A 24,588-nucleotide genomic window follows, 5' to 3' on the forward strand; every position below is an offset into this window, starting at 1 on the left:
TGCAAAACGAATGGAACATTTAAATCATTTATTCCAAATTAAAAATCAATTCAAAAGAGAAAAAAAAATTGAAGGGAAAATTAAAAAGTCCATTAACTCAACTCATTATTTAATTTTTATTTATTTATTTGTCTTTCTCTTCGGTTAGCCGCTAAATGTATATATGTTTAATTTAGCACATGTTTGGCTTACGGATAACTGCAATAGGAACATTTTCTCTTTTTTTTATCGATAAAATGGGCTTTACAATTTTTGCTTGCTTCATGTAATATCACGATAAAAGTCCTGTTGGAAATTTACTCGTTTCAAAAACAATCTAATTGCAAATACACGCAGCTGCCATCACCACGATTCAGACACAACATAGTTGAACCATGTGTCATCAAGAATGTACTATCTAACGAATGGAAGAGTCTTACGCAAAATTAACGTAGGCAGAAGCCGTGAAAATAAATAAATGCCTTTGCTACGTATTCGACATTCTATCGAACACACAATTACTATTACATTATAATTTAAACGCAAATACCTTTTTTTTCTTTACAAATTATTCTGCATATTAATACTTATATTTGGATGGTTTGGAATTCTCATCAAAGAAAGAAAAAAACTTAACTACATTTCTTAAATTTTCTTCATTATTTTATGTAGGTATATATATAGCATATTATTCTTCTCTTTTTTTTTTAAATTTTTCTGTGTTTTTTTGTTACTTTGCATTTTCATGTTTGTACAATAAAAATCTGTAATAAATGAGAATCACTCCTTTTTCATATTTGCGGAGTTGCTGGATGGATAATGACTAGAAGCTTTAGATGAACTAATACAATTGCATACCTTTTTCTTTCGTTGCTGTTGATTCAGAGCTTCAATCAAGTTGTTTGAAAACTGGTTCGCTTCGTTACATTCTTCGTCGTTATTGTACTCTTGACCCGTCGAACATGTCGAACAGCTGGACAATTTGCGCTCGGGCGTCGGAACACCCGACAATGATGATGCATAATTATCGTCGAGTAAACTAATCGATGATCCACAATAATTTAAATTCGAGCATGATGAAGCTGCACTGATGTCGGATAAATAGTCCGTATTTTCAGTAGCTGACGAGTGTGGGGAATCTAATGTAGCACCCAATGATGATTTTCTTTGTTGACGGAAAAATTCCAACTCTTCCAGTGTAATGCCGCACAACACATCATCCGAATAATCACTGACAACGACCGATGGCGTTCTAACAACGCGAATATGGTTTGGAGGAATTTCATCGGCTGTAGTGTCGCTAACACATGACTCTCGTCTTGAAAGTTGTCCAAAGTAGGAAGTTTTATTATTATCATTCAACTGTGCTGGTGAAGCTGGTGTTGGAATTTCCACAATGCGTGCCTCAAGTATCATTTTGCTTGGCACCACAACGGGCGCTTGAATATTTGATGTAAAAAAATCAACGGGCGCTTGTACGGCTAAAGGTGAATCGGGTAGACTTGTCGGTTCAGCGACGGGAAGCAAAGCAGGCCGAAGAAGTTGCAATGGAATGTCTGTAACAGTTAATGTCATTCGACGTTGTTGATTGCGTGGTGATAATTCAGCCATTCCTGCTAAAATTTCCTCATCCAAACCGAGGGCCGAATCGGAACTTGATGATCGTTCGACTTTTTCGTGTACCGGCGCTCGTGTTTCTTCTTCTTCGCCCGACGAACAATACGGACTGGCATTTGCCAATCCTTCATCCGATAATGGGCTGGTGCTGTTTATACGCTGCGTGTTTAGACTCTCTGCCAGACTGTTATCACATTTATTTTCGCTGCTTTCACACGAAATGATATCACTCGGGCACGGAAATTCCTTTTGTTCTATTGCTGAGATCAACTGATCATCACCTGACTGAATAACGGGATTCGTTTGACTGTCGCTTTCCTTTAACGACGGCGTATACATGTTGGTTTTTGTGAACTTTTCCACACAGGAATAATGTGCTATAACTAAACGTTGATCACTTGTCAAATCCAAAACGTTACTAACGTCTATTCCGATTGCACCGATGAAATCTTGATTATATACGACTTTTTTGCGTTTACGTTGTAATGGCACGGATAACAAAAGCTTTTTGCTGGTGCTTGCTTGGATTTCACCATTATTAATGTGACAAGCGCTCAACTGGCAATGATGTTTATAGCAGCAAGTGTGAACGATAGCCGATTTCGATAGTGGCATTGTGTTGGTAACACACGTCGATTTATTGTTTCGGTCGCTAGCGATTGTGGTCGTTGTCGTTGTCGTTGTCGCTGTTGACGTTATCGTTGTCGATGGTGTAGCGCAGATGTGTTGGTTTCTCGCGTTTGGTACGAGCGATGAAGTGTTTGTTTGTGTGGCAAATAGAGATGACGGTATCGAATTTAACGAAGTTGATAATAGCAAAAACGTTTCATCATTTGGCTTATCACTCTCGCGCTTACACTTCACTTCGTCCATATTTAGTATGTATGAACACAAATATCCGAAATTCCGATAGCAAAAACACTAAATGAAATCGAAAAAAGAAGGAGAAGAAGAAGAAGACAATGAATTTAGGAAAAAAACACTATATAGCCCGTTATTCTCCGTAGACACACTCGTACACACTTGAGTATCTTTGTTTTGTATGTGTATATTTTAGGTGTTTTATAGCTTTTTTTTATCTCTTTAGTCACGTCTAACTGTTTCTTGCTGAATTTTTTTTTCTCTCGCTCTCTTTATTTTGTCAACTAAGCAAACATAAACCAAGCACCGTACACACGGAAAACGATACACAGTGATGTGGCTGTATATCAATTACACCCATTGCACGCAATGTCATCCTTTTCGTCAGAACACTCAGCCGTTGATTTCGTTTCGTTTTTGATCTGTAACTTGTCTATCTGCATGCGCATACAAACGATAATCGCGTCAAACATCAAGTTCACTAAAACCTACTTGTGATTTACGGCACTTCAAACAAGTGTACATTACGAATTGCGGCGAATTAATAAACATCACTCGCCAATGGGCGCAAATAGTTTAATAAACACACATATTCTTTGCGCGCACTCCATTTGCCGCCTCTTTTTGCACTGACAATACACTTTTTGTATAGTTTTTGTCTGCGTCTCGATTATCATACACTGTGTATGCTTTATGCTTCATATTCATGCATGAAATAATGTCGATCATTTACTTTAGTTGCTTTTGTAGTCATTACTCATTTTTTTCGGTGTATTATTTACTTCAAATGTACTCTTTTTTCAACGTTTTTTCGATTTAAAGTAGGATATTGTACACAACATCTGGTAGCGTCGGGCATGACATACAGACAGCGTTAATGAATCTATTGTAAGTCGGTGCAATACATTTTATCTCTCTCTCTCTCTTTACAAACAAAAAGAACATTGACGCATTGGACGATTCGTCGGGTTGTAGGCGAATATATAATGGAATCTGAAATTAAAACAATGGAAAAGAATGAAAAGAACGTTAATGGATTATTTTTAGAAATCACAGAATAATTTTCTTTTTAAACACAAAATGTAATCGTTTTTCAAATTACAAATATGACGTGAAAGGAAAGAGACAGAGTAAACACATTTCAATAACAATTCATGGCAATAAACTGAAGTCACATTTGCGTCAATGTTTCAAGTGATCATACTTTTTTTTTTCTCTCTGCTCATCGGTTAGTCATCACAAATAATGAAAGCATTCAGCGCAAATAAAAATTGGAACAACGACAATGATCAATTCCAACGAACGGTTTTACGATTATCTTATCGTTCAATTGATTTTCTTCAGAGTTTCAATTTCATTCGAATGAGGCGGGAAATAAGAGAAGTGATGGCATTCATTGTTATAAATTTTATGTTTTAATTGGTGTCACTTTTGAAACTATTATTAATTCCATACATACATATATTGTGTATTATTTTTTTAATTCAATCGAAAAAGTTCATTCCACCTCAAACGAGGCTTTATAAACGTTCATGATTCGTTGTAATTATGGAGAAACGTGTTGGTGACGAAAATTATCATTCAAACAATATGTTTTGAATTTTAACACATTTTCAAAATTTAAAATTCACCCGAATGTGTGTATGTGTGTGCCTTGGCACCTACTTGTCTTAATTAGAGAAAACACCAAGTAAGTGGTCCAAAAGAGAATTTTCGGTTGTCATTTTGAAGATATGAGAATCAATCACTTTTTGGATCATGTTTTCTTTCATGAAGATTTTTCTTAAATTCCCATCTTTTATCCACAGCCGGGAGATAATAAGGAGAGATTTTATCGAATAGCCTTGAATGTGATGATTTCGTGTGGCACTTTATCAAACATTTACCGTCAAAATCCATAAAGGGAAAGATATTTTTTTAATATGTGTAAATAAAGACGCTCTAGTGCCGAGAATAGAACACTATACAATATTCGTAAAAATCGAATTAAATATATCTGCACTTTCCTCACTAGCTCTTTCGTCAATGTGTTTATTAAACACTGTTTAATGCCGACAAATGTATTGAATTCATGTGAATATAAGTTGGTTCAACGTGAACAGAGAAAAAAAAACTGTCGTCAATATCGATCAACAAAACAGAATAATCTATTTTAAGCTAAACAGAAAACCGTAGCGATCTGCTCGCTCAAATGATTAAGAACAAACCTAAGAAAGAACAAAAAATTAGAACGTAATCGCTTCACGATGGAATTGAGAAGGGGGAACAAAATTGCACAGGACAACTGGTGTGATTTAATAGTATGCTTTTGAATTCAACGGCTGCCATGACCTAATGTAATGTAATTGATAAATAAAAGCAAATTTAAAACCGAACCAAAATATAACCGACGTAAATTAATGCAAATTAATGCGTGAAAAAGAACAGAAAAGTCTAATAATAAATAATTTTGCTGAATTTTCTGTTGATTTCGTTTTTTTTTTCTCCCTCTCATTTGATTGACGAGTGTTTAATCAAAATTTCTTGGCAATTATCAAACCATTCACAAAATGTTTATTTTCGGTAATGAAATGGCAAATCGCGAATAAATTTCTTATCATTTATGTGTCTCATACAAAGTATAAAGGAGCTAATCTGGAATGGTTTGGGTCATTGTGATTAATTGATGTGCGTCATTTGCACGTTTATTTCGGGTGAAATTTTATGAATTTTCTCAAACATGAATAAAACATTTCTGGAAAACGGAAATGTTTTGCGCGATAGTCAGATTTTTGGATAATTTTGTTTTCTATACATACACGAGATTAAGATTGTGTGATTCGCAGAAGAGATTTTTGTGAATGTTAATTGGATTTTATCAATATTATCGGGCTGTGAGCGATCGATTGCAGACCTTTAAAACTAAAAAAAAACTCTACACGTGACACATTGTCTGCGCGTCATCAAATCAAAAGATCGTCCACAATCGTAGATCGTAACATGATTCTCACGATCTCATGGTGTATTACCAGCATGATATATATCATCTCACACTTCTAATAGACGCAACGTTTTCATCGCTTCATTGTGACCTGTATACACGTTTCACACATTCAATTTTATCTCTTGTGATCGGTCCAATCTAATTATCGCAACTAATGATAACAGGTCAATCGGGAAGTTTTAATCGCATTAAGTTACATTACACCTTTTCCCTTCTATATTTAAATTAAACACTTAAATTCGGGCCCATAAATGTTTAACGTGATCAAGCAAATGAAACAAGTTCGCAAACGTATGTATTTACAGTGTGTGCGACAACGACAACGACGACGATGACGACGACAACAACAAAGATCGTGGCCAGTATATTCGCTCCGCTTGATCTGGACTAATTATACAAACAACGCATGTGCTGTTGTTGTGTATTTTACAATGTCTTAAATTAATACACACATAGTGGAACAAATTGCAATGAGTGCAGTATTATCGGTGCAAATTATTTAGTCGGATTAATTTCGTCAGCAAATTTGGTTCGCTCGTTTTTTTTTCGCGATAAGATTTCTTGGGATTAACTGCAAATATTTATATTTGGATTGGCCCGATATTCGCTTGTTTGTACTCTCTAAACAATGGGACTCTCCGCATCATTGGTAGGAATCGATGCAGCAAAACAAATTCTTCGAATGATAAACTCAATGGATTTTTCCCATGTTGACGCTCGTGTTCAAACACAATTTTTCCACGTTTGGATTACTCTCCCTGCGCTGGATGTATGTACGTTTCTTGTTTTTGTCTATTTCAGATGTTAATTACAATTTAGTTGAAGTTGCACTCAATGCTTGCGCTCATTAGAAATGTTCATGCATGAAACCAACCACCAATGATGGAGGCCGATCGAAGCAATGGCGGCAACATAGCCTACGCATTCAAACGAACAGCATTATTCATTGAACAGTACAATTTTTTCGAATTTGAATTTGAATGAAAATGACATGTTTATAAGGCTTTGCGTACGGTTCGATTGTATGCGTGGAACGACCATAAGCTGCGCAAACATATTTTGCCCGATTAAATGCCCAACCGTTAAATTAGCGTTCGGAAGTTTTATGTTTATTAATAAGTGGTTTGAGTGTTTGCGCTCAGCTAGAAAATCACATCGATTGAATTGAGTGGCGCGGTTTTCAAGTGAACTTAGATGTATATAATTTTGTGCTCACCAACGAAATTACGATCGATTAATTGGTAATTTAGCACACTGAAAATGTACTTGGAACATATATACACACACACACACACACACACACACATGCATACCCTCTCAGTCTATCGCTTAATGCGAATTCATAGTGCCAAAACAATCACGTTTCATTGAGTCAGGACTTAAAAATAGTGTGGCGACAACGCAAAAAAAGAGACTTATTAATGCCAATTAATTTAATTTTTACAACTGGCCATAATTTCTTTTAAAGCCAACCATAAGCCATACAGTGTTGCACTTTTAGTTTCATTGTACTTGAGCTCGGAACAATGTTTTCTGTATTGATACTTTGCCTAGCACATTTTATGTCTAATGCTAATTGGACGATTGGAATGCTTGCGATTGGGCAGAAAGGCGATATTTTGTGATTTCATTCGAGCATTGCCTGTTGCCAAAAACAGCTATTTTTCGATTGATTATGTCGAAAAATTGTCAAAATTCCAATTATTTAGTCTGATGATGATGGAGAAAACACTTACTATTTTAGAGACAAACGATGCGTTGTCAGCCACCGACTGAACCAAAGTCACAAAAACCAACGAGTTGCCGACTCACTGCAGAAAGTACTACTTGCCGAAAGTTCACATTTAAATCACATACAAATGATTGTATTCAGTTTCTTATTATCCGTGTTCATACTTTGTTTTTCTTGGGTCACTATTTGGTGTCTTCTTTCGTTCATGCACTGAATTCCGCGCACGCCGACGCCATGGCACACATTTCTTGAATCACAGTACGCACAATAAAAACAATATACTGATGAAGAAAGAAGAGAAAAAAAATGTTCATCAACACATGCAAAAGAACGGAGCGAAGATGATAACCGCAACTACATCAGATTGAACAATGCAAAAATTCAGTGTATATACAACGCGCGAACGCGACTTCGTTCATTGTGAACATCACAACACGATCACTATGAATAAAATATGAATTGCCGATTGAATAGCATACATGTCATTCAGCGTGGTCTCAGACTCCTCTGGCCCCGTGCACGCGCGCTCTCAACGCAAATCGATATTGTGTTGTTTGTCGTTTCTCAACGTTCTCTGTCTTTGTTTCGCACGCGGTCTCGATGTCGCTCTCCACAGCTTACTTCTCTTTCCACTTACATTTATTTATTGCACAATTTGCAGTGGTATTGGCGTACTATGTTTCGGTTTCTCTTCTCGTTGCTCCATTAAACCACTATGTTTGATGTTAGTACGTGCAAGTGTATGCTGTGTGGCCGTGTGATTGTATTGGTATGCTATGTTTTTGCAACACCACTTGCTTTATACGCTAAAGTTACACATGTTTTCAACTTGACCAGCTCCATTTGGGTTATTGATTTCCATTTCGCCGCTCTTCCGATCAGCTAAAATCAATATACCGCACTCCACTTGTTTATCGTATAAAATGAACCTGTTGAATTACATGCAAGACTTGATTCGGTTGTTCGTATTGGGTTTGACTGGAATCTAAAGCTGAAAATAGCGTTACCACTTTCACACGCTCCAAATTCGGAATCCGTATGGTTGTGGCTTGGTTGCGAATAATCTAGAAATTATATGCGAAACTATTAATGTATCGAATACGCTAAGTACGTGTATGACGTCGTTTTGAAATCGTAGACTTATCATGTTGTTAGGAGGAGAAAAGTTTGAAATCTATTGAGGATGATATTAAATATCTTTGTCTTACTTTATGTGCAAATAAAACACAGTCACCATTTTATATTTACATTTCATTTTATTTGTTTTTTTTTTGTTGTTGTTGTGTGTTGTGTTGTTGTATTTGCCTATAATTAAATATACAGTTTTTATTCAATGACAACTTCAACTGAAGCTTGCACGATAGTAAAAGCAAAGGTTGTTTTCTATTATAAGTCTTTTCATATAAATTGCATTGCTTAATGATTATTTCAAATATTAATTCATATTTCTCTTTTCTTATACACGTATAAAGATTGGAGCAAAATCCATTGTACATTTGGATTTTATGCTTCAAAACTGACAAGCAATTTATTCTCTCCTGTGCACACTTTGAAATTTGACCGATCTTTGACATCAAATTTATTTAATGAATGCTTCCGGTGGTATTTTGTTTTGTTTGTTGAGTTCGGTGAAAACAAATCCAGCTCGTTGGAAATCCCAGTTGGTTTCTTCCAAGCATCTGAAAAATTGAAATTATCATTTTTTTTTTAAATTTGAATTTTGAACTAATTTTTCTTTCGCTTATAACTTTATATCTAAAAAAAAATACATACTTTCGACTCCATTCGGCGTTCATTTGGCTGAGCTGTGCCATAGCCTCAATCATTTGAAGTTTCGTTGCATCGTCTGGCGGTAGACTTGTGTTGAGTGCACTTGTTGGCGTTGGAACGACTGGCGGTTGAATTGGCCCCGTTGTCACAGGCACTGGTGCGATCGGTTTGAATGCCGTTTTGACTTGGGCCATCGTGAGCTGGGTAACGTGGAGAATGTCATTTTTTATACAGAATCCTCCGCCCATCGGTACAATTACTAGCGAACGATGGAACGAACGTAAATCATTTCGAATTGTAGTTGAACCAGACTGTTTTTCACGGAATATTCCCGTCACTGTGAGCATTATCAGAGCAGGCTGTTGAAGAAGAAGAAGAAGTAGACGCCAGAAGTTACATTAGATATTTTAGTTGAAATAAAAAAGAATTCTATCTAAAATAATTTGGGAGAATTGAAATGGGGAAGCTTACCGTAAACAATGTTAAATCGACAGCAAATGACTGTGGATCGTGCTCGCTCTTCGGCAATTCTGACAAAAATGAAACCACAGGTAATCGTCCACATTTGAGCAATGTTATCCGCTTTTCTGGGTCTTTGACACGAAGCAAATTTCGGCTATGTGGCAAATAGTTGACCAATCTGAAATGAATAAAATTGGGTATTATTCCTTGGTACGATACTTTTTTTTTTGTCAACTGATCAATTATTTCATGGTCATTCGAACGATGTATACTTACCGGTGATCAGGATTTGGATGATATGTACAACTCAGTGAGAACATGGCATTTTCGTGGTAAGCGTCCAATAGTGGTTGACGGTTGTCCGAATCGAATACCGCAAAGTATTGTTGTAGAAACTGGCGCACAATTTCAGCACCAGCTTGATCGACCAAAAAGGATGCTTTTGCTGGTGGCATTTTATTTGAATCTTCAGTTTCAATATCGAAACCGATTTGGGCTGGTAATTCAATGCCATCCTATGACAGAAAACAATTCACAATATAATTCCGAATTTTGATAAACTCTTCGATTCCAATTCAAACTCACCAATTTTTGTAACTTCGGCAATCGTTTTCGTACCTCTCTGTATCAAATAGAATGAATATAATAAACGTTTGTAAAAAAAATGTTACCCAATTGGCGTCGAAGACCATGATGGCAAGGTCACACTCCATATTCAACGTAAACATACAACGATGTCGATGTATATTTTGAGTTTGTGAGTTGACTTGATACCTGCTAACTTAGTCGACTCGGCTATCTTTTATACAATATAAGCTTATCTATTTTCTTATGTGCTTCTTACGGTGTAAATGACAAGCATATTCAATATTCTTATGATGTTTGGAGCAGTCTTTATATAATTCAATAAGATGGTAGTCATTCTTTTACTGAACTTTGGGTAACAATCGGTACAAAATGCCAATTTCTGGAATCCATCGATTGCGTTATTTGATTTGAATTTGGATTTCTGAACCATGCTTTTCGGTTCCGATTTCACGTGATTATATGCAAAAAATAATATGAGAAGAGACAAACTAATATTTTCTTCTTTTTTTTCTAAAGCTGATTTTTTAAATTTTTCTTGAATAATTTTCTTTTTGTTTGTTTCTGTTTTTTTTTTTCATCGCCTGTATTTTTTTCGTATAAGCATTCGACGAATGATAACATTACACAATTTGATGTGACAGTTCGAATAAATCATCAGTTTTAACAAATGTGTTGATGGATGTGTTTTGATCAATCGAAGCGAAATCAACAATTTCAATTCATAAGCAAATTCTTTGACAGAATTCGTCGTAGTCGTCGTAGTTGTAATCAGTCTGGCAATTGCTTACTCAGCAAATTTGCCTTCCTTTGACTGTTTTTTTTTTGTTCCGTCGTCTAATGACCTGACTCATATCATACGGATCGTTTCTGTTTACTTCATGTCGATGAAATTAACAATTGCTAGGTCATTTCCGAACGATTTGATGCACCAAAATTACTTCAAACTAGAAAAATTCATTGGCCACTGTCAAATTGTCTCTTTGACATATATTGCAACCAGTCGTTCGATAGTAAATTGGTTTCTCACTCAGTTCTGTCAACGAGAGGTAGATGTTTTTTTTGCATGTGTTAAACAATTTTTACATTTGTTTTTTCGTTCAAAATACTTTGATAATTGCAGGTTCGCTATCAATTTTTCATGAATCAGTTTCCATCCGTACTCCCGAAGTCGAATGAATGGGAACACGATCACATGATGATTCAAACACACCAATCACCATTCGTAACGATTAAACACATATTTTCATGATGACTCAACTTTTTATGTTATCAAACCTCAACACTGCATGTACTTTTGATTTTTTTTTATTTAAATGATATTTTTTCAGCAACTTTTTTCTTTTTGCTTCAGACGTTTTGTTTGTTTTGATTTTATTTCGCTGAATTCTTTGCGTTTTTTTTAAATGAATGTCTCATCTCATATTATCATAATATTCAATACATTTTTTCTGTTTACATGAACACCCGACCAAAATCAAATCAACTATCGACAACAATGATTCGATTCATCCTTTTTATCATGTTTTCCATGGCAATTTAGAGCGATGTTACGTTTTCAGCACCTTAAATCGAGTGAAATGTATTCATCTCGTTACACAATGAACTCGACTGTAAAGATTTAACACCAATATATTGGCAAAGCAATGAATCCCTTCATCAAAGATGTAAAGAAATATGTATCAATTCTTAAACACTATGAATGATGGCTAATTTAACCGTAGGCTTGAAAGAAATAAGAGTAAAATACATTTGGCATTAGTGTTGGAAATTTATTTAAAGTGTACCTTTTGTAGACATTTTCGTCGCGCAAACGATCGCAAATGGGATTTCCTTTCAGTACGAGGTCGATGATGTTTGAGTTCTTCAATGGTTCCAAAGTATTTGCCGACTGAATCTATGTGATTGAAGTACAGAGAGACCAAGAAATATTCAATTATTATGCATTCTTGAATAGTGCTAGCCAACTTCAGGCCAATATAACGTACCTTGTTGTTTGACAGGTATAAAATTTTCAGGTTCGGCAATTTGTTCATCAAATTTCTGAACATTTCCAATGTGTAGATTTTGTTTCCGTCCAAATTTAGAGCCTCCAAGTCGGAAATATTCTCTGTGATGATGTCGGAGGCTGCTGCAAAAATCGGTGCCCGTGACAAGCCACAGTAAATGTCACGTAAATCGACATCCAAATGGAATTGTGTTAAATCTAGGGCTTTGGTTGCAGCATTATAACGTTTTGCCATCGCCAATTTCATGCGGTCGCGTGTGTTTGCATCCAGCTTGACCGGTGGAATTCCATTGCGTACTTTTACAATCAATTTGAAGCCATTTGGCATTTCGATGGTTCTATCAACGTTTGCCAAAATTTTGGCCATCTTGAAATCGTCAATGTAGAACGATACAGACTGTGTTTCAACATTCCAATAATGCGGTATGAATATCTCTGGCGAAATGGCGTTGAGCAACGACTTTAAAACGAAATCTTTATCATATTTGTTGCCGTGTGGAATCTATTGGTGCAAATAGAGGATTTGAATGGAAAAAACCATAATTTGAAAATAAGAAGACTCTTCTCGTTTTACTTACGGTCACTTGAAACCATCCCGAACCATTTTCAACGAGCCCCTTCGTTTTATTGCGAGCTGATCCTGGAATCGGAGAGTTGCGTCGACGGAATGTGCTTGCTTTGCTTGGATCGAAGTCAACCATTCGTTCATCATCTTCTTCGAGTTGGGCACGGATTCCCTGCTCAATATTGCCCCTTTTTAGGTTCAGTTTGCTCGCAGCAACAACCCCTGTCTTGAAACTGACACGACGATTTCCACCTTTGTTTGGCTTTCGAATTGTGATATCCGACGGGTTACGGTCACGGTCGTCATGTTCTAGAGTGAAAGAAATGTGAAAATAAAATGAATGAATTATGAACAAAAGAAGTATAATGAAGGAAACACAGCTGCGTTAAAAATCGCATCAAGACAGTATATCGTCTGTGTTTATATATTATTATAATGTATATCAACAAGCTTTTTTCTGCTTGTTGATGAAATGTGGTTCACATTGGACTGAAACATCTTATCTGTAAAGAAAGATGTTTCCTATAAATAAACCTACACAGCAATTTTGTTCATATTTCGTAGACTCGTAGACTCGTCTTACTCTACGTGTCTGCGATTTTTTTTTCAGGTAGATCATTTACAAAGAATATCAATGTATTGCAATGAAAAAATATTCGGAACAAATGTTGAGAATTGCCACATTTATAGGAGAATTATGAAATCATCATTCCATTTACGTCACATTAATGACCTTTAGCTTTTGAAAAGTGATTACGGATCAAGTACCTTTCTTCGGTTTGTTTTTTCTATACGTAAATAGAAAAACATTTCTTTCACAAATTCCAAATAAGTTCAATGAAAACATTATGGCATTTCGATTGAAGTTTTAAATGTTGGATTTTCGAAAAAAAAATGAAATGTGAAAGTCGTTTTCTAGACAACAGGCGTGTGACAGCCAAAATGGCGCACAATATCCGAAACAAAGGATTACCACACATTATTTATTTAACTCACCATCATATTGTCTTCCCTGATATTTTTTGCTCCAAACATTATTCCGTTTAAACTGTCTCGGCATATTTAAACGATTTTCCACAATACTTTCGAAAAAATATGTATAAATAAAGACTTTGGTACAATTGACGATAATATTACGTGTGATGCTTTGAACGTGCACGAATTTATTCATGTACAAACATGAAAATATAAGTGCCTACGGTAGAAAGAGTCAGAATAGCTGTCAAAAGTCATTCAAGTACTACAAATTCACTCTAGGATACTTTTATGAATGAGCTGAATGTTTTTAGGTGAGAGAAGAAAAAAACATCTATTGAAATATTTTAGCCAAAGTTGTAAAATGTATTGGTTTTTAGATTTTACTATCAACATTTTATTTGTTTTATACCGAACTAATCAAAGTTATTGACAAATCATATTCCATTTCTATTCGAAGTAGCATAAACATCGTGTTACCGTATTCAAATTATTGAACCCTTGTACAGATTGACAGGCGCACACAACCAACTTCACACTGTTGTCGGCGCTCAAATTGTCAGAATTTCTGTTCAACCCACAAAGTCGCGTGCTGCATCTCGAATATTCGTATCCACTGTTGGTTCATTGCTGAAAGTAGACAATTTTTTTAAATTAAATCGCAAAAATGTCGTCAATTAGTTTATTAAACCCGAAAGCGGAAACAGCCCGTGCAGCTCAAGCATTGGCCATCAACATTTCGGCATCCAAAGGTTTGCAAGAAGTGATGAAAACCAATCTGGGACCAAAAGGCACAATGAAAATGTAAGTTACTACGATCGATCGGAGTCACGAGTGTACACACAAATCATAGTTTTTTTTTCATGACAATCACTCAACATTTGAATCATTTACGACATAAGCTCTTGCAAAAAGTATGTTTTGTGCATAAATTGTGCAAATTCAGTTTAACTTGACTAAATTTAAAAAACATATGTTTTCTAACCTAAAAAATCCACCGTAAAAACGCCGATGACTCATGGTTCTGAAGAGAGATTTTTGTTAAGAATAAAAGTTATAATTGTATCAATTTCCAGGTTGGTTTCTGGAGCTGGTGACATTAAAATCACCAAGGATGGTAATGTTTTGCTTCATGAAATGCAAATTCAACACCCGACCGCTTCGCTCATTGCTCGTGCATCGACTGCACAAGATGATATGACCGGTGATGGTACCACATCAACAGTTTTGCTCATCGGTGAACTGTTGAAACAGGCCGATATTTTGTTGACCGAAGGTGTTCATCCACGTATTTTGACCGATGGTTTCGATTTGGGCAGAAACAAAGCTTTGGAGATTTTGGACACAATGAAAATTCCAATTGAGGTACAATTTAAATGCACAACATTTTCCGAGACAGAAAGAAATTATATTGTTTTTTTTTTCGCCTTAAAATTGCAGGCAACAAAGGAAAGTCTTATCGATATTGCCAGAACATCGTTGCGCACAAAGGTTCATTCAGCGTTGACCGATGTTTTGTCCGAAGTTTGTGTTGATGCACTCTTGTCGATCTACCAGAATGGAAAGGCAATCGATTTGCACATGGTCGAAATTATGGAAATGCAACATAAATTTTCGACGGAAACTCAATTGGTGCGCGGTATTGTTTTGGATCATGGTTCCCGTCATCCGGACATGCCGAAATCACTTGAGAATGCCTACATTTTAACGTGCAACGTTTCATTGGAATATGAAAAATCCGAAGTAACATCGGGATTGTTCTACAAAACCGCCGAAGAACGTGAGAAATTCTTGACAGCCGAACGTGACTTTATCGATCAGCGTGTGAAGAAAATTATCGAGCTGAAGAAAAAAGTGTGCGATGGCACTGACAAATCGTTTGTGGTGATCAACCAAAAAGGTATCGACCCATTCTCATTGGACTTGTTGGCCAAGGAAGGTATTATGGCATTGCGTCGTGCTAAGCGTCGTAACATGGAACGTTTAACCTTGGCCTGCGGTGGAATCGCATTGAATTCGTTCGATGACATGGATGAATCACACCTTGGTTTCGCTGGTTCCGTGTACGAACACGTTTTGGGCGAGAACAAATACACTTTTGTCGAGAATGTGAAACACCCACAGTCGGTGACCATTTTGATCAAGGGCCAGAATCGCCATACAATCATGCAAGTCAAGGATGCAATCCGTGATGGTTTGCGTGCTATCAACAATGCCATTGAAGATAAATGTTTGATTCCAGGCGCTGGAGCCTTTGAAGTTCGTGCTTACAACCAATTGATGGTTTACAAAGACACCGTCAAAGGAAAGGTTCGTCTTGGCATTCAGGCTTATGCAGCATCATTGTTGGTGATTCCAAACACCTTGGCCGTTAACTCCGGCTACGATGTGCAAGACACAATCGTTAAATTGCAAGAAGAAGACCGATTGAGTCCCGATCCAATCGGTTTGGACATTACAACCGGCGAAGCGGCCAAACCAACCGACTTGGGAGTGTACGACAATTACATTGTCAAAAAGCAAATCCTCAACTCCTGCTCCGTCATTGCCAGCAACCTGCTTCTTGTCGATGAAATCATGAGAGCCGGTATGACCAGCCTCAAAGGATAGACCACATGAACAAATCTCATATTTTTCGCATTTTACGTTATAACAATGTCGGTATTGAATCCAGCGTAACCGAACGTTGGATGTTATTAATCGTTTATTTCTCACTGAAAGATCAAATAATTAAAAAAAAGAAAATATTTTGTCACGAAATCATTTGCTACACTTACATTAACCCAATAACTAATCTTCAATAAAACACAATTGCTTTAAAATACTGAATTTTTTTTTATTTTTGAATCAATCATTTCATTATTATTATATTAGCAAATTGACAATACGCCGCTGCATCCTTATGGCAAAAATGTAAGTATTCATTAATTTGTATTGACTCACTCTTTGGAAGAGTTCAAACATGATTATATACAAACTAGTCAATTGAATTGAAGAGAAATTTCTTCATAAAAAAGCTGGCAGTGACACTTTTGAAGGCACTTTTTCAGCTAAAATCATTAAAACATCTGCTTCTACGTAAGCGAACTACAAGCATTTGAATATATCTATGGGTGAGATTGAGAGTGGAGTATGTTTTTTCTTCGATTTATATTTTTGAAAAGGCGAGTATGTTTTTTGATGATTCTGTTGGCGTTAAAGTAGAGTATGTTGGCGTACCGTCTAGCCTCTGCGATTTTCACGGTTTTCGCGCAACTGATAAGAGATAACAACATGGTGTCTTCGGTACTTTAAAGTTGTAGTACTCGAGGTCCTCTATAACTTAGCTGAAGACAGTTATCTCTTATTTCTTATCAGTTCCACGAAAACCGCAAAAAACCGTGACGACCCGCCAAAAATGAACATACTCGCCTTTAACCATTTTTGAGTCGAAAGAAACTTACTCGTCTCTTTCATAACAAAGTCAGTGAAACATACACTACTCTCAATCTCACCTATAGATATATATCGCATAGAATCTTAGTAACTATTGCCTTTTCGTTCAAATTCTGAACCATTCGAATTGTATACATATATGAAATGAATGGTTTGGAGCGAAAATGTAATACAGAAAAGTTGAGCGGAAAAATGTCAAATTAAAAGGGATAGCTATATAGTTCACTATAGTTTAATATACAGTTTACTATATAGCTATCCCTTTTCCGCTCATTCATCATTGACATTTTTCCACTCAACTTTTTTGTATTACATTTTCGCTCCAAACCATTCAAATACAACTTAATTTTTTAATTCTCGAATGGACGGAATATTGGTAGCGTTGACGGATAGTGGGTGTCAGGTTTTAATATTGACTCGGGCCATGTGTTTGAAATATCTGTGCTACTATTTCTAAACGGATAGGTGCCAATTGTGATTGGTAGCTGAATTTTAATTTCTTTTTCCATCGATTTGGGCTCAATGATAAACTACGAATGAAAAAAAAACTGTATTATTCAAGGTCACAGCGTTTTTTTTTATATATAGAGCACACTTACGAAAATGTCGTATTTGATCGATATTAAATGGCATCCTTCCAAATTGGTTGGAGGAAGTGGAGGCACATAGATGCTTTCGTTTTGCCATTTATCAGCCATACCAGCTCTGATCTTGCCACGTGCAATAACAGCCAATTCACGCTTTTCCACCTGCACAATTTTCCCTCGTGCTAAATACTCTATCGTTTCGGTTAGCGCCGCTTTTGTACTTTTTATTGTAATTTTACTTTTGTTCGACACAAATGCTGACACCAATATGCTCTCGCCTGGTACGAATCCGCCACGGTCGAGTGTGACACTGCATTTAATAACACCACCGCCAACGCAAGACACACCGACGCGATGCTCAACGTCACATTTGAATGGTTTCTACAAATCAAAACACACGAACAAAAAATGCAAGTGAAATCGAAAATGGAAACTTATGAATATTAAATGAATTCCATTCATTCTTTCAATTCGGAAAGGTCAGTAAGTTATTCATTCTTACGGCTAAAACCGGTTGCTCCAAATTCAGATCGATCGGATTCATGACGATAAAAACTTGATGGTTTTTATGAATGAGACCAGATGGTTCACGCAATGCTGCCTTGCAATAGTATTGAATCCACCCATATCTTCCCAGAAATGTCGACGGCAAGCCCAGTGGAAGGCCCAATTTAAACGGGAAACTATGAATTCCTGGAGAAAGGACTGATGGTCCTTGGTCAGGGTCACCTAGTAGCCTCATGCGAAAATCTATGTAACTTTCCTTGTCATAGGTTCTTTCTTGGCGTGCGGACTTTGCACGAACGACTCCCTCTCCAATGACGTGGAAATGCAATCCAAGTGCTGGTGTATCGTCTTGCAGCTCAAGCAATACACGGCCCGAAAGAAATTGTCCAGGGAAAAAAAGCAACGACGGATTGTCAAATATAATTAAGAATTTCAACAGTTTTCTCGGCATTTTTTGTTATATTATATTGCCCGACTAGGTGATGTTTTCAATTCAAAATGGCCCGAAGTAATGCTGCTTTAACGAAAACTTCTCTTGACTGCAAAAGAAATAAAGGACAAAAACACAAAACATTTTGATTAAATAATCTGGCAAGTTTGTCGGAAATGTCGACTAAATGGATAAGAATGGTTTGGTCTATTTTAATTTTGTTTAAAGGAAAAAACGCTAAATTTCCGAGGTTTCTTTTTTTAAGCCAATAAAATAGCATTCAAAATTATCAAAATTATAAATATTTGGACAGCATAACTATCAATTAGTTTGTTTCTTTTTTCAACATATTTGGAATTCATTACGGATAATGAATGTGGAATGAAAGCAAGTGAAATTGTATTGTTCAGATGTTTTGAATAGCCATGCACTATCGATTTATGCAAATATTTTGAATGACGTCGTTTGCCCATTGAAAATGGCAAAATGGGCTGCAATAGAAGCGTGGCGAGCAGAATACAATTCATAAAGTGAAATACTATCCGATTTGGGCATCTAATAACCATTATTGCACTGCCATGGAATACGGAATGCTGTCGATGCAGAGTTCATGAACGATTTCTATGCTATAGAATGTTATATCTATATGCATTTGAGCCATGTAGCCAGTGCGTTGGTTTATTGGTTGGTTCGTTGGTGCAAAGTGGTAAATATAGAATTTGAATTAAATAATGTGCAACAGAATATGATGTCATGCTGAGGTGTCACACAAGTATTACGTCGAATTTGATAGCTAATTGACGTCGGCATGAAACGGCAGGTGATAAAGTCAATTCGATTCATCTTGAATTTCATAGTTGAACTATCCGCTTGCTGTAAGTTAAAGATTTAAGGAGAAGAAAAAACAAGTAAAGAGTATTGCAAACGAATCGAAACGGAAACTGTTATTTGACCAACTGAGACAATTTAGTTGGATTTAATCTGGATCTGGATCTGCTTATAACTGTGCATTTGTAATTCAACGCTTGAGTTGGTCAAATGCAATCAAAGTTCATTATGCACACGCAATGGTTCACCGATGTTGTTGCGAATTTCGATGCGAGAAAAAGAAACTGACTTTTTGCAATGCCGCTCCAAATGAATTAAATTAACGTAAACGTGAACCGTATTATTTTGCACGGTTTGGCGTATTTAATAACACATATGCACGCATTCGCCGTGTATTGTTTTTTCTTTGCGTCATTTCAACGAAACGGAAAGAGAAAACATTACGACTCAGCGATGCACGTTACCAAAATTTCGGCTGGTACACAGCATATTTCACCAGTTGCGACTTCGGTCATATATTCGTTGATGCGAGTATAGTGTGAGTACGACGTGTGTACATAAGGCGCGAACTAAGACGACAATTCACTTCGCAAGAATTCGACCGCTTCGCGCACACGTTGTAACTGGTAAACCGTACACACGAGCCACAGTTTGCTTTGATTCGCATGACCGAAGTAGCAAATGGTGAAATGTGCTGTATACCAGCCGATCAACTGGTGACGTGCGTCGCTGAGGATAACTGGAGGAGATTGAACGCCCGTTGGTTTAATTTACCATTTGTGGTAACAAGTTTACCTCAAAATTTATAGCAATATTAATTTCATTCTTCTTTTCTGTTTAAAAATGGCATCAAGACATTTTTTTCTCTTGTTTCTTGTGCTCCGTCGATGTTTATTTATGGGAACGGGTGCCATTGCCATATAAGAAGAAAAAAAAACGATTGGCTCGATCAACGCACACTAAACGCAACAGCGTGAAGCATTCAACGTCTAATGATGAATTACTCGTACCGTAAACACCAACGAAGAGAAACAACCAACTGTGAATTACGAAAACTCATACAAGCAGAAGCGACGAAGAAATGAAAAAAAAATCGTCGCTTAAACAACTTGGAACGTAACATTACCAAATTGAACACACACTTTCAATTATTACGGTAACTTTTTTTTGTTTCAATTGAACTCTTTTTTACTCTCGTCTCAATCGTCGCGTGTTTCACTTTCGCTTTTTATCCACACTGTATTTCAGCTACGAAAAACTTTCGTCTCCAGTTTACACGCACAAAAAATTGCCAGCACGACAAAATCACCTTTTTCTTCACCAATTGCAGATGCCAGCACGAGAAAAAAAGTTGAGGAAATTGACCAATTCCAAAAGCCAAACTTCTCGTCGAAGGTAGCACGATTTTGACTTTGTAAAATCGCCTTGTGGCGGTCGTCAAAGAAACACAGAATTACTTGTCACACCTACGAAATATCATACGAAATTATGTAGAGCAATTGATATGTTTGTTGGACGCTTGAATGGGTCGATCGGTGTTGGTCGTCATTTGGCCATTGGTTTGTTTTTCAGTATCCTTGATCAATTCCACCAAATTTGGTTATGGGATAACATTTTATTCGGAATATTGATTGAATGTTAAAACAAATGGTCGAATTGAAAAGCTGTTTTTACACGCACACACGTATCCCTATGATATTAATAAACAGCAAATTGGTACACACACCTTGTTTATTGTTTTCAGCATTCGGGGAAAATAAATAAATTTGATTTTTTTTTCAACTCACAATAACAACAACAACAACAACAACACACATCAATTGACATATACCCCGTGGCTGGACCACAAAAATTCAATATGCTTTTGTCTTTTTTTGTTCACAGTTCAAATCGAATCGAAAATTAAAAACACAACCAATTTTGCAGTGGTTAATTGAATTTTATTTCGGTGACCACAGGAATTGTTTCAGCGAGCTGAAAACTACACAAAGGAATATGCAAATTATGTGGAATGACAATGGAAATGCTGCCAATCGAATCGAATACGTGAATCCATCAGAACGAGTTAAATATTCGACACAACGTTATTTGCAATTGTTTGTTCTACACAGTCGATTTAGACTCTTTCTCTCTCTCTTTCGCTCTCTCTATTCAGTCATCGCTTTTTCGAATAAACACACAACTAGCTCCAGCCACAAAAAAAATATGAACAACAGCTACAAGTCATCACACTGCAACGGAACGCACACAAATACTGAACGAAAATGACTGAGTCTCTTGTGTGCTCTCGTTAGCATTAGCTGAGCATGGGAATGAGAAATAAAAAAAAACTGGTCTTGAGTTTCTTTACGCGAACACATACACACATAACCGACACACATTCATCTCACCTCGCGCTCAAACTACTTGAACACACATTGCATATTTTTGTTGTTGCTTTTTTTTATTTTTTTTTCATAACTTCAAATCAACCATATTCAATACAAACAACAGAGATGTGTGTGCTCAGATTGTATAACTTCTTTTTTTTATTGTTTCTGTATTCTCCAATGCTGTCCATGATATATTCTTTTTATTACAATGGTTGAGTTGCATGTGTGAGTATTAGTGTGTTTTTCGTCATCTTTGTTTGTTTTTCTTGCTGTCTTTGTCTGGTGTCTTACCTCATTCATAATGATGATCGCTTGTTATTACCTGTGTTATGTGTTCGGCTACGCCAACCACGAGGGATCGTGATTGTAATGATGTGGATATTTTCTTGACTATCAGTGTTTTAGTTGCTTGTTCTCTTTGCACACTTCGTGCATTCCACAACTCATTCTCCATTACTTTGCATAGGAATTTACACCAACTTCTCAAAGGATGACGCGATTAGTGTTTTAAGTATTATATTATCTTTGGTCGTATACGTGTCATCGTTTCATGACATAGCCAAAAATAAAATTAAAACCAAAGTAATTTATCGTTATTAAATGCTTCAACAAGAAAAAAAAAAACATTTTCGCATTGGAAACATATTTTTTTTCACAATCAACACACTCTACATAAAATCCATTTCGAAAGCACAGTCCAACCATCAAACGAACAATATGTGGATAAACATTTATACATTGAATGAATAGGAAACAAACATACCGAATAAAATGGTTTCAATTTCGATTGCGGAAAATAATACCCTCTCAAATGGCCATGAAATGCGATGAAAATATTGTTTTATTTTTCCATCTGATTGGTTTTTGTTCGAAAAATATTCGATTAATTCGAGTTAAAGCGATTTACATCGAATAATTCCATCCATTAACCATCAGGAGATATTATCGAAAGTGCCCATTTTTACAGCCATTGTACTCATATTGTGTACACATCACTGTATGCCCATTCAGTTATTTCGGGGAAACTCACTCGGGGGCAAAAAGGTGAAAAATGTGTTGACAATGTGGATGGAGCGCGGGTGCAATCGTGTGTGCTATGTTTGTTATGTTAACGGTGGTAATGACAATAGTACAATTTTTTTGTTTGTTATTTTATATTCAACGTCAATGGAAGATGGATAAACAAATCCATCGATTGATCAATTGTTGGGGGAATATTTTTATGTAAATGTAGGCAGCAGAAACAAAAACAATAACAATATTTCAAAGCAACCCAAGTTTAATGCTTGTCTGTTAGGCGAATACAGGACCCATGCGAAAGGTGCAAATTAAAATACCGCTCATTCGCATGCAAATAGTTCCACTTGAAAGAATTGAATCATTTAAATGTTTGCAAATTGGCACTCAACGGATCAATTTTAACTTCTGAGATTTCATTTAATTTCGTTCTCGAATATGTCATACAAATTTTATGATTGTCACACTGATTTTATGACTGGAATTAGTTATCATTATATTGGAGCCGGCAGCATGCCAGCACATTCATTGAAATCAGTTGGAAATTACAAAGGTATTGTGTATGGATTAAAAATTGAAAATTGCTGATGCTGTTTTTTTTTCGCAATTTAGTCACGCTGTAAGTATATCAAGTATGCTTTCATTTTTATTTTAAAACGCCCGAAACTACTCCTGGTGACACAAAGGCACAAACATTGATGAATGCGGAGAAGATTGCTGGTGAAATTGAGAGAAATAATATAATAAACATACAGTAAAGCCTGGAGTTTGCCCTGAATACTGACCATATAAGTAAAAGCAACTCAAGCTCAAGCATCAGTACAATCAGCTGCATTCAGTTCACATGTCCAAACCATTGGTAAAAATTTTTAATCGATATTGTTTCATTATAAAGATTATAGTTTTTTTGTTAAATTTTTTTAAATGAAAATATTTTCTTCTTGAGTTTCAACGAACAAATCTTCAATTTTCTAATCGTTTATTAAACTACACTATATTTTCAGAGAAAAAAGTTTAATTCATGTTAAAAATGACAAATATTCCATCAAGTGTTGAGCAAACAAATATTTTTTTCAAAATAAAGTGAGAGCATTCAAAACGAAAGTAACAGACATATTTAGTCAAGTCAGATTTTCTATGCAGGTGCTAATCTCGATTCAAATACTTTCGATATGAAAGAATAGAATACAAAATCAATGAATTGTTGTTTGCATTTCGAGTGAATCGTTAGTTGGTTTGAAACTTTTGTGTAAACGCTCATGCTATTTACAATTTTTTTTTCATCATGAACAGCGGAAAGAAAGACAAAGTTTGTTTTGCTGTAAGTGTTTGATTTCGAGTTATCGTGATTTATCTCAAATAATTTCATCCGCTACCCATTATTTATTGAAACTGCTCAATTATCAAGTATTGTTTTCACAAATATTCTGTGCCCATTCAGATCTTTCATCACTCGGGGGGGCAAAAAGGTGTAAAATGTGTTGACAATGTGCAGAGAGTGCGGGTGTAATCGTGTGTGCGACGTTTGTTATGTTGACGATGATAATGACAATAGTATAGTTTGTTGTTTGTTATTCTATCAACATCAATACGAAAATGGGAGAAAAATAAACAGATCCGTCGATTGTTGGGCAAATATGTTTATGTAAATGCAGCAACAGCAGCGGCTAGGGGGTTAAATACACATGAATATGCGATGACACTTGCATGATTGTCACTTGACACGAATAACATCACTTTATCATCATTTGTTTTGTGTTCATATTTTGGGCAAATTTTTCGTTCGTTTGTACCTATACAGAGGTAAAAGTGTGTATGTTGAACAATACTCTGGTGACGGCGCCTGAAATAGCGAAAAGCGTTCATAGCGGAGAC

General features: G+C 36.1%; 4 protein-coding genes across 7 annotated transcripts; 1 reads left to right on the forward strand and 3 right to left on the reverse strand.

The window, feature by feature from the left end:
• Nucleotides 1-97: 97 nt before the first annotated feature.
• On the reverse strand, nt 98-8,101 carry LOC129565090 (uncharacterized). The gene is made up of 2 exons (XM_055439499.1): nt 7,177-8,101; nt 98-3,450 (listed from the first exon to the last, which is right to left on the reverse strand). The coding sequence occupies exon 2, from the start codon at nt 2,467-2,469 to the stop codon at nt 760-762; it is 1,710 nt and encodes a 569-aa protein (XP_055295474.1). The 5' UTR covers nt 2,470-3,450; nt 7,177-8,101; the 3' UTR covers nt 98-759.
• A 307-nt stretch (nt 8,102-8,408) lies between these two features.
• Nucleotides 8,409-13,733, reverse strand: LOC129565096 (nuclear RNA export factor 1). The gene is made up of 9 exons (XM_055439513.1): nt 13,559-13,733; nt 12,576-12,871; nt 11,978-12,499; nt 11,777-11,886; nt 9,990-10,026; nt 9,681-9,919; nt 9,414-9,582; nt 8,946-9,301; nt 8,409-8,851 (listed from the first exon to the last, which is right to left on the reverse strand). The coding sequence occupies exons 1-9, from the start codon at nt 13,731-13,733 to the stop codon at nt 8,752-8,754; spliced, it is 2,004 nt and encodes a 667-aa protein (XP_055295488.1). The 3' UTR covers nt 8,409-8,751.
• Nucleotides 8,557-16,359, forward strand: LOC129565100 (T-complex protein 1 subunit zeta). The gene is made up of 4 exons (XM_055439529.1): nt 8,557-13,851; nt 14,047-14,341; nt 14,614-14,902; nt 14,978-16,359. Exons 2-4 carry the CDS (start codon nt 14,205-14,207, stop codon nt 16,145-16,147), a joined length of 1,596 nt encoding a protein of 531 aa, XP_055295504.1. The 5' UTR covers nt 8,557-13,851; nt 14,047-14,204; the 3' UTR covers nt 16,148-16,359.
• On the reverse strand, nt 16,353-21,586 carry LOC129565101 (arrestin domain-containing protein 17). 4 transcript variants are annotated; one of them, XM_055439545.1, is made up of 4 exons: nt 21,051-21,586; nt 18,062-18,605; nt 17,572-17,940; nt 16,353-17,502 (listed from the first exon to the last, which is right to left on the reverse strand). In XM_055439545.1, exons 2-4 carry the CDS (start codon nt 18,515-18,517, stop codon nt 17,323-17,325), a joined length of 1,005 nt encoding a protein of 334 aa, XP_055295520.1. In that variant the 5' UTR covers nt 18,518-18,605; nt 21,051-21,586; the 3' UTR covers nt 16,353-17,322. The 4 variants fall into 4 exon arrangements, with proteins under 4 accessions (XP_055295520.1, XP_055295541.1, XP_055295551.1 ...); XM_055439566.1 differs by having other exon boundaries at nt 20,634-21,586; XM_055439576.1 differs by lacking the exon at nt 21,051-21,586 and adding an exon at nt 20,791-20,979.
• Between the last annotated feature and the right edge of the window lie 3,002 nt (nt 21,587-24,588).

This window comes from Sitodiplosis mosellana, unplaced genomic scaffold (assembly GCF_009176505.1).
Source record: "Sitodiplosis mosellana isolate CC-2019 unplaced genomic scaffold, AAFC_SMos_1.0 Smas_scaffold_1, whole genome shotgun sequence".
NCBI classification, from domain to species: Eukaryota; Metazoa; Arthropoda; class Insecta; order Diptera; family Cecidomyiidae; genus Sitodiplosis; species Sitodiplosis mosellana.

Coding starts and splice junctions, on each gene's coding strand:
- LOC129565096 (XM_055439513.1), bottom strand. CDS start 13,733: ATGAATAAATTCGTGCACGTTCAAAGCATCACACGTAATATTATCGTC. Junction 12,500..12,575: donor CGGGATGGTTTCAAGTGACC/GTAAGTAAAACG, acceptor TTGCACCAATAG/ATTCCACACGGCAACAAATA. Junction 11,887..11,977: donor TATACCTGTCAAACAACAAG/GTACGTTATATT, acceptor TCAATCACATAG/ATTCAGTCGGCAAATACTTT.
- LOC129565100 (XM_055439529.1), top strand. CDS start 14,205: ATGTCGTCAATTAGTTTATTAAACCCGAAAGCGGAAACAGCCCGTGCA. Junction 14,342..14,613: donor CCAAAAGGCACAATGAAAAT/GTAAGTTACTAC, acceptor ATCAATTTCCAG/GTTGGTTTCTGGAGCTGGTG. Junction 14,903..14,977: donor CAATGAAAATTCCAATTGAG/GTACAATTTAAA, acceptor TTAAAATTGCAG/GCAACAAAGGAAAGTCTTAT.
- LOC129565101 (XM_055439545.1), bottom strand. CDS start 18,517: ATGCCGAGAAAACTGTTGAAATTCTTAATTATATTTGACAATCCGTCG. Junction 17,941..18,061: donor TGGAGCAACCGGTTTTAGCC/GTAAGAATGAAT, acceptor TTTGATTTGTAG/AAACCATTCAAATGTGACGT. Junction 17,503..17,571: donor CGATCAAATACGACATTTTC/GTAAGTGTGCTC, acceptor TTTCATTCGTAG/TTTATCATTGAGCCCAAATC.
- LOC129565090 (XM_055439499.1), bottom strand. CDS start 2,469: ATGGACGAAGTGAAGTGTAAGCGCGAGAGTGATAAGCCAAATGATGAA.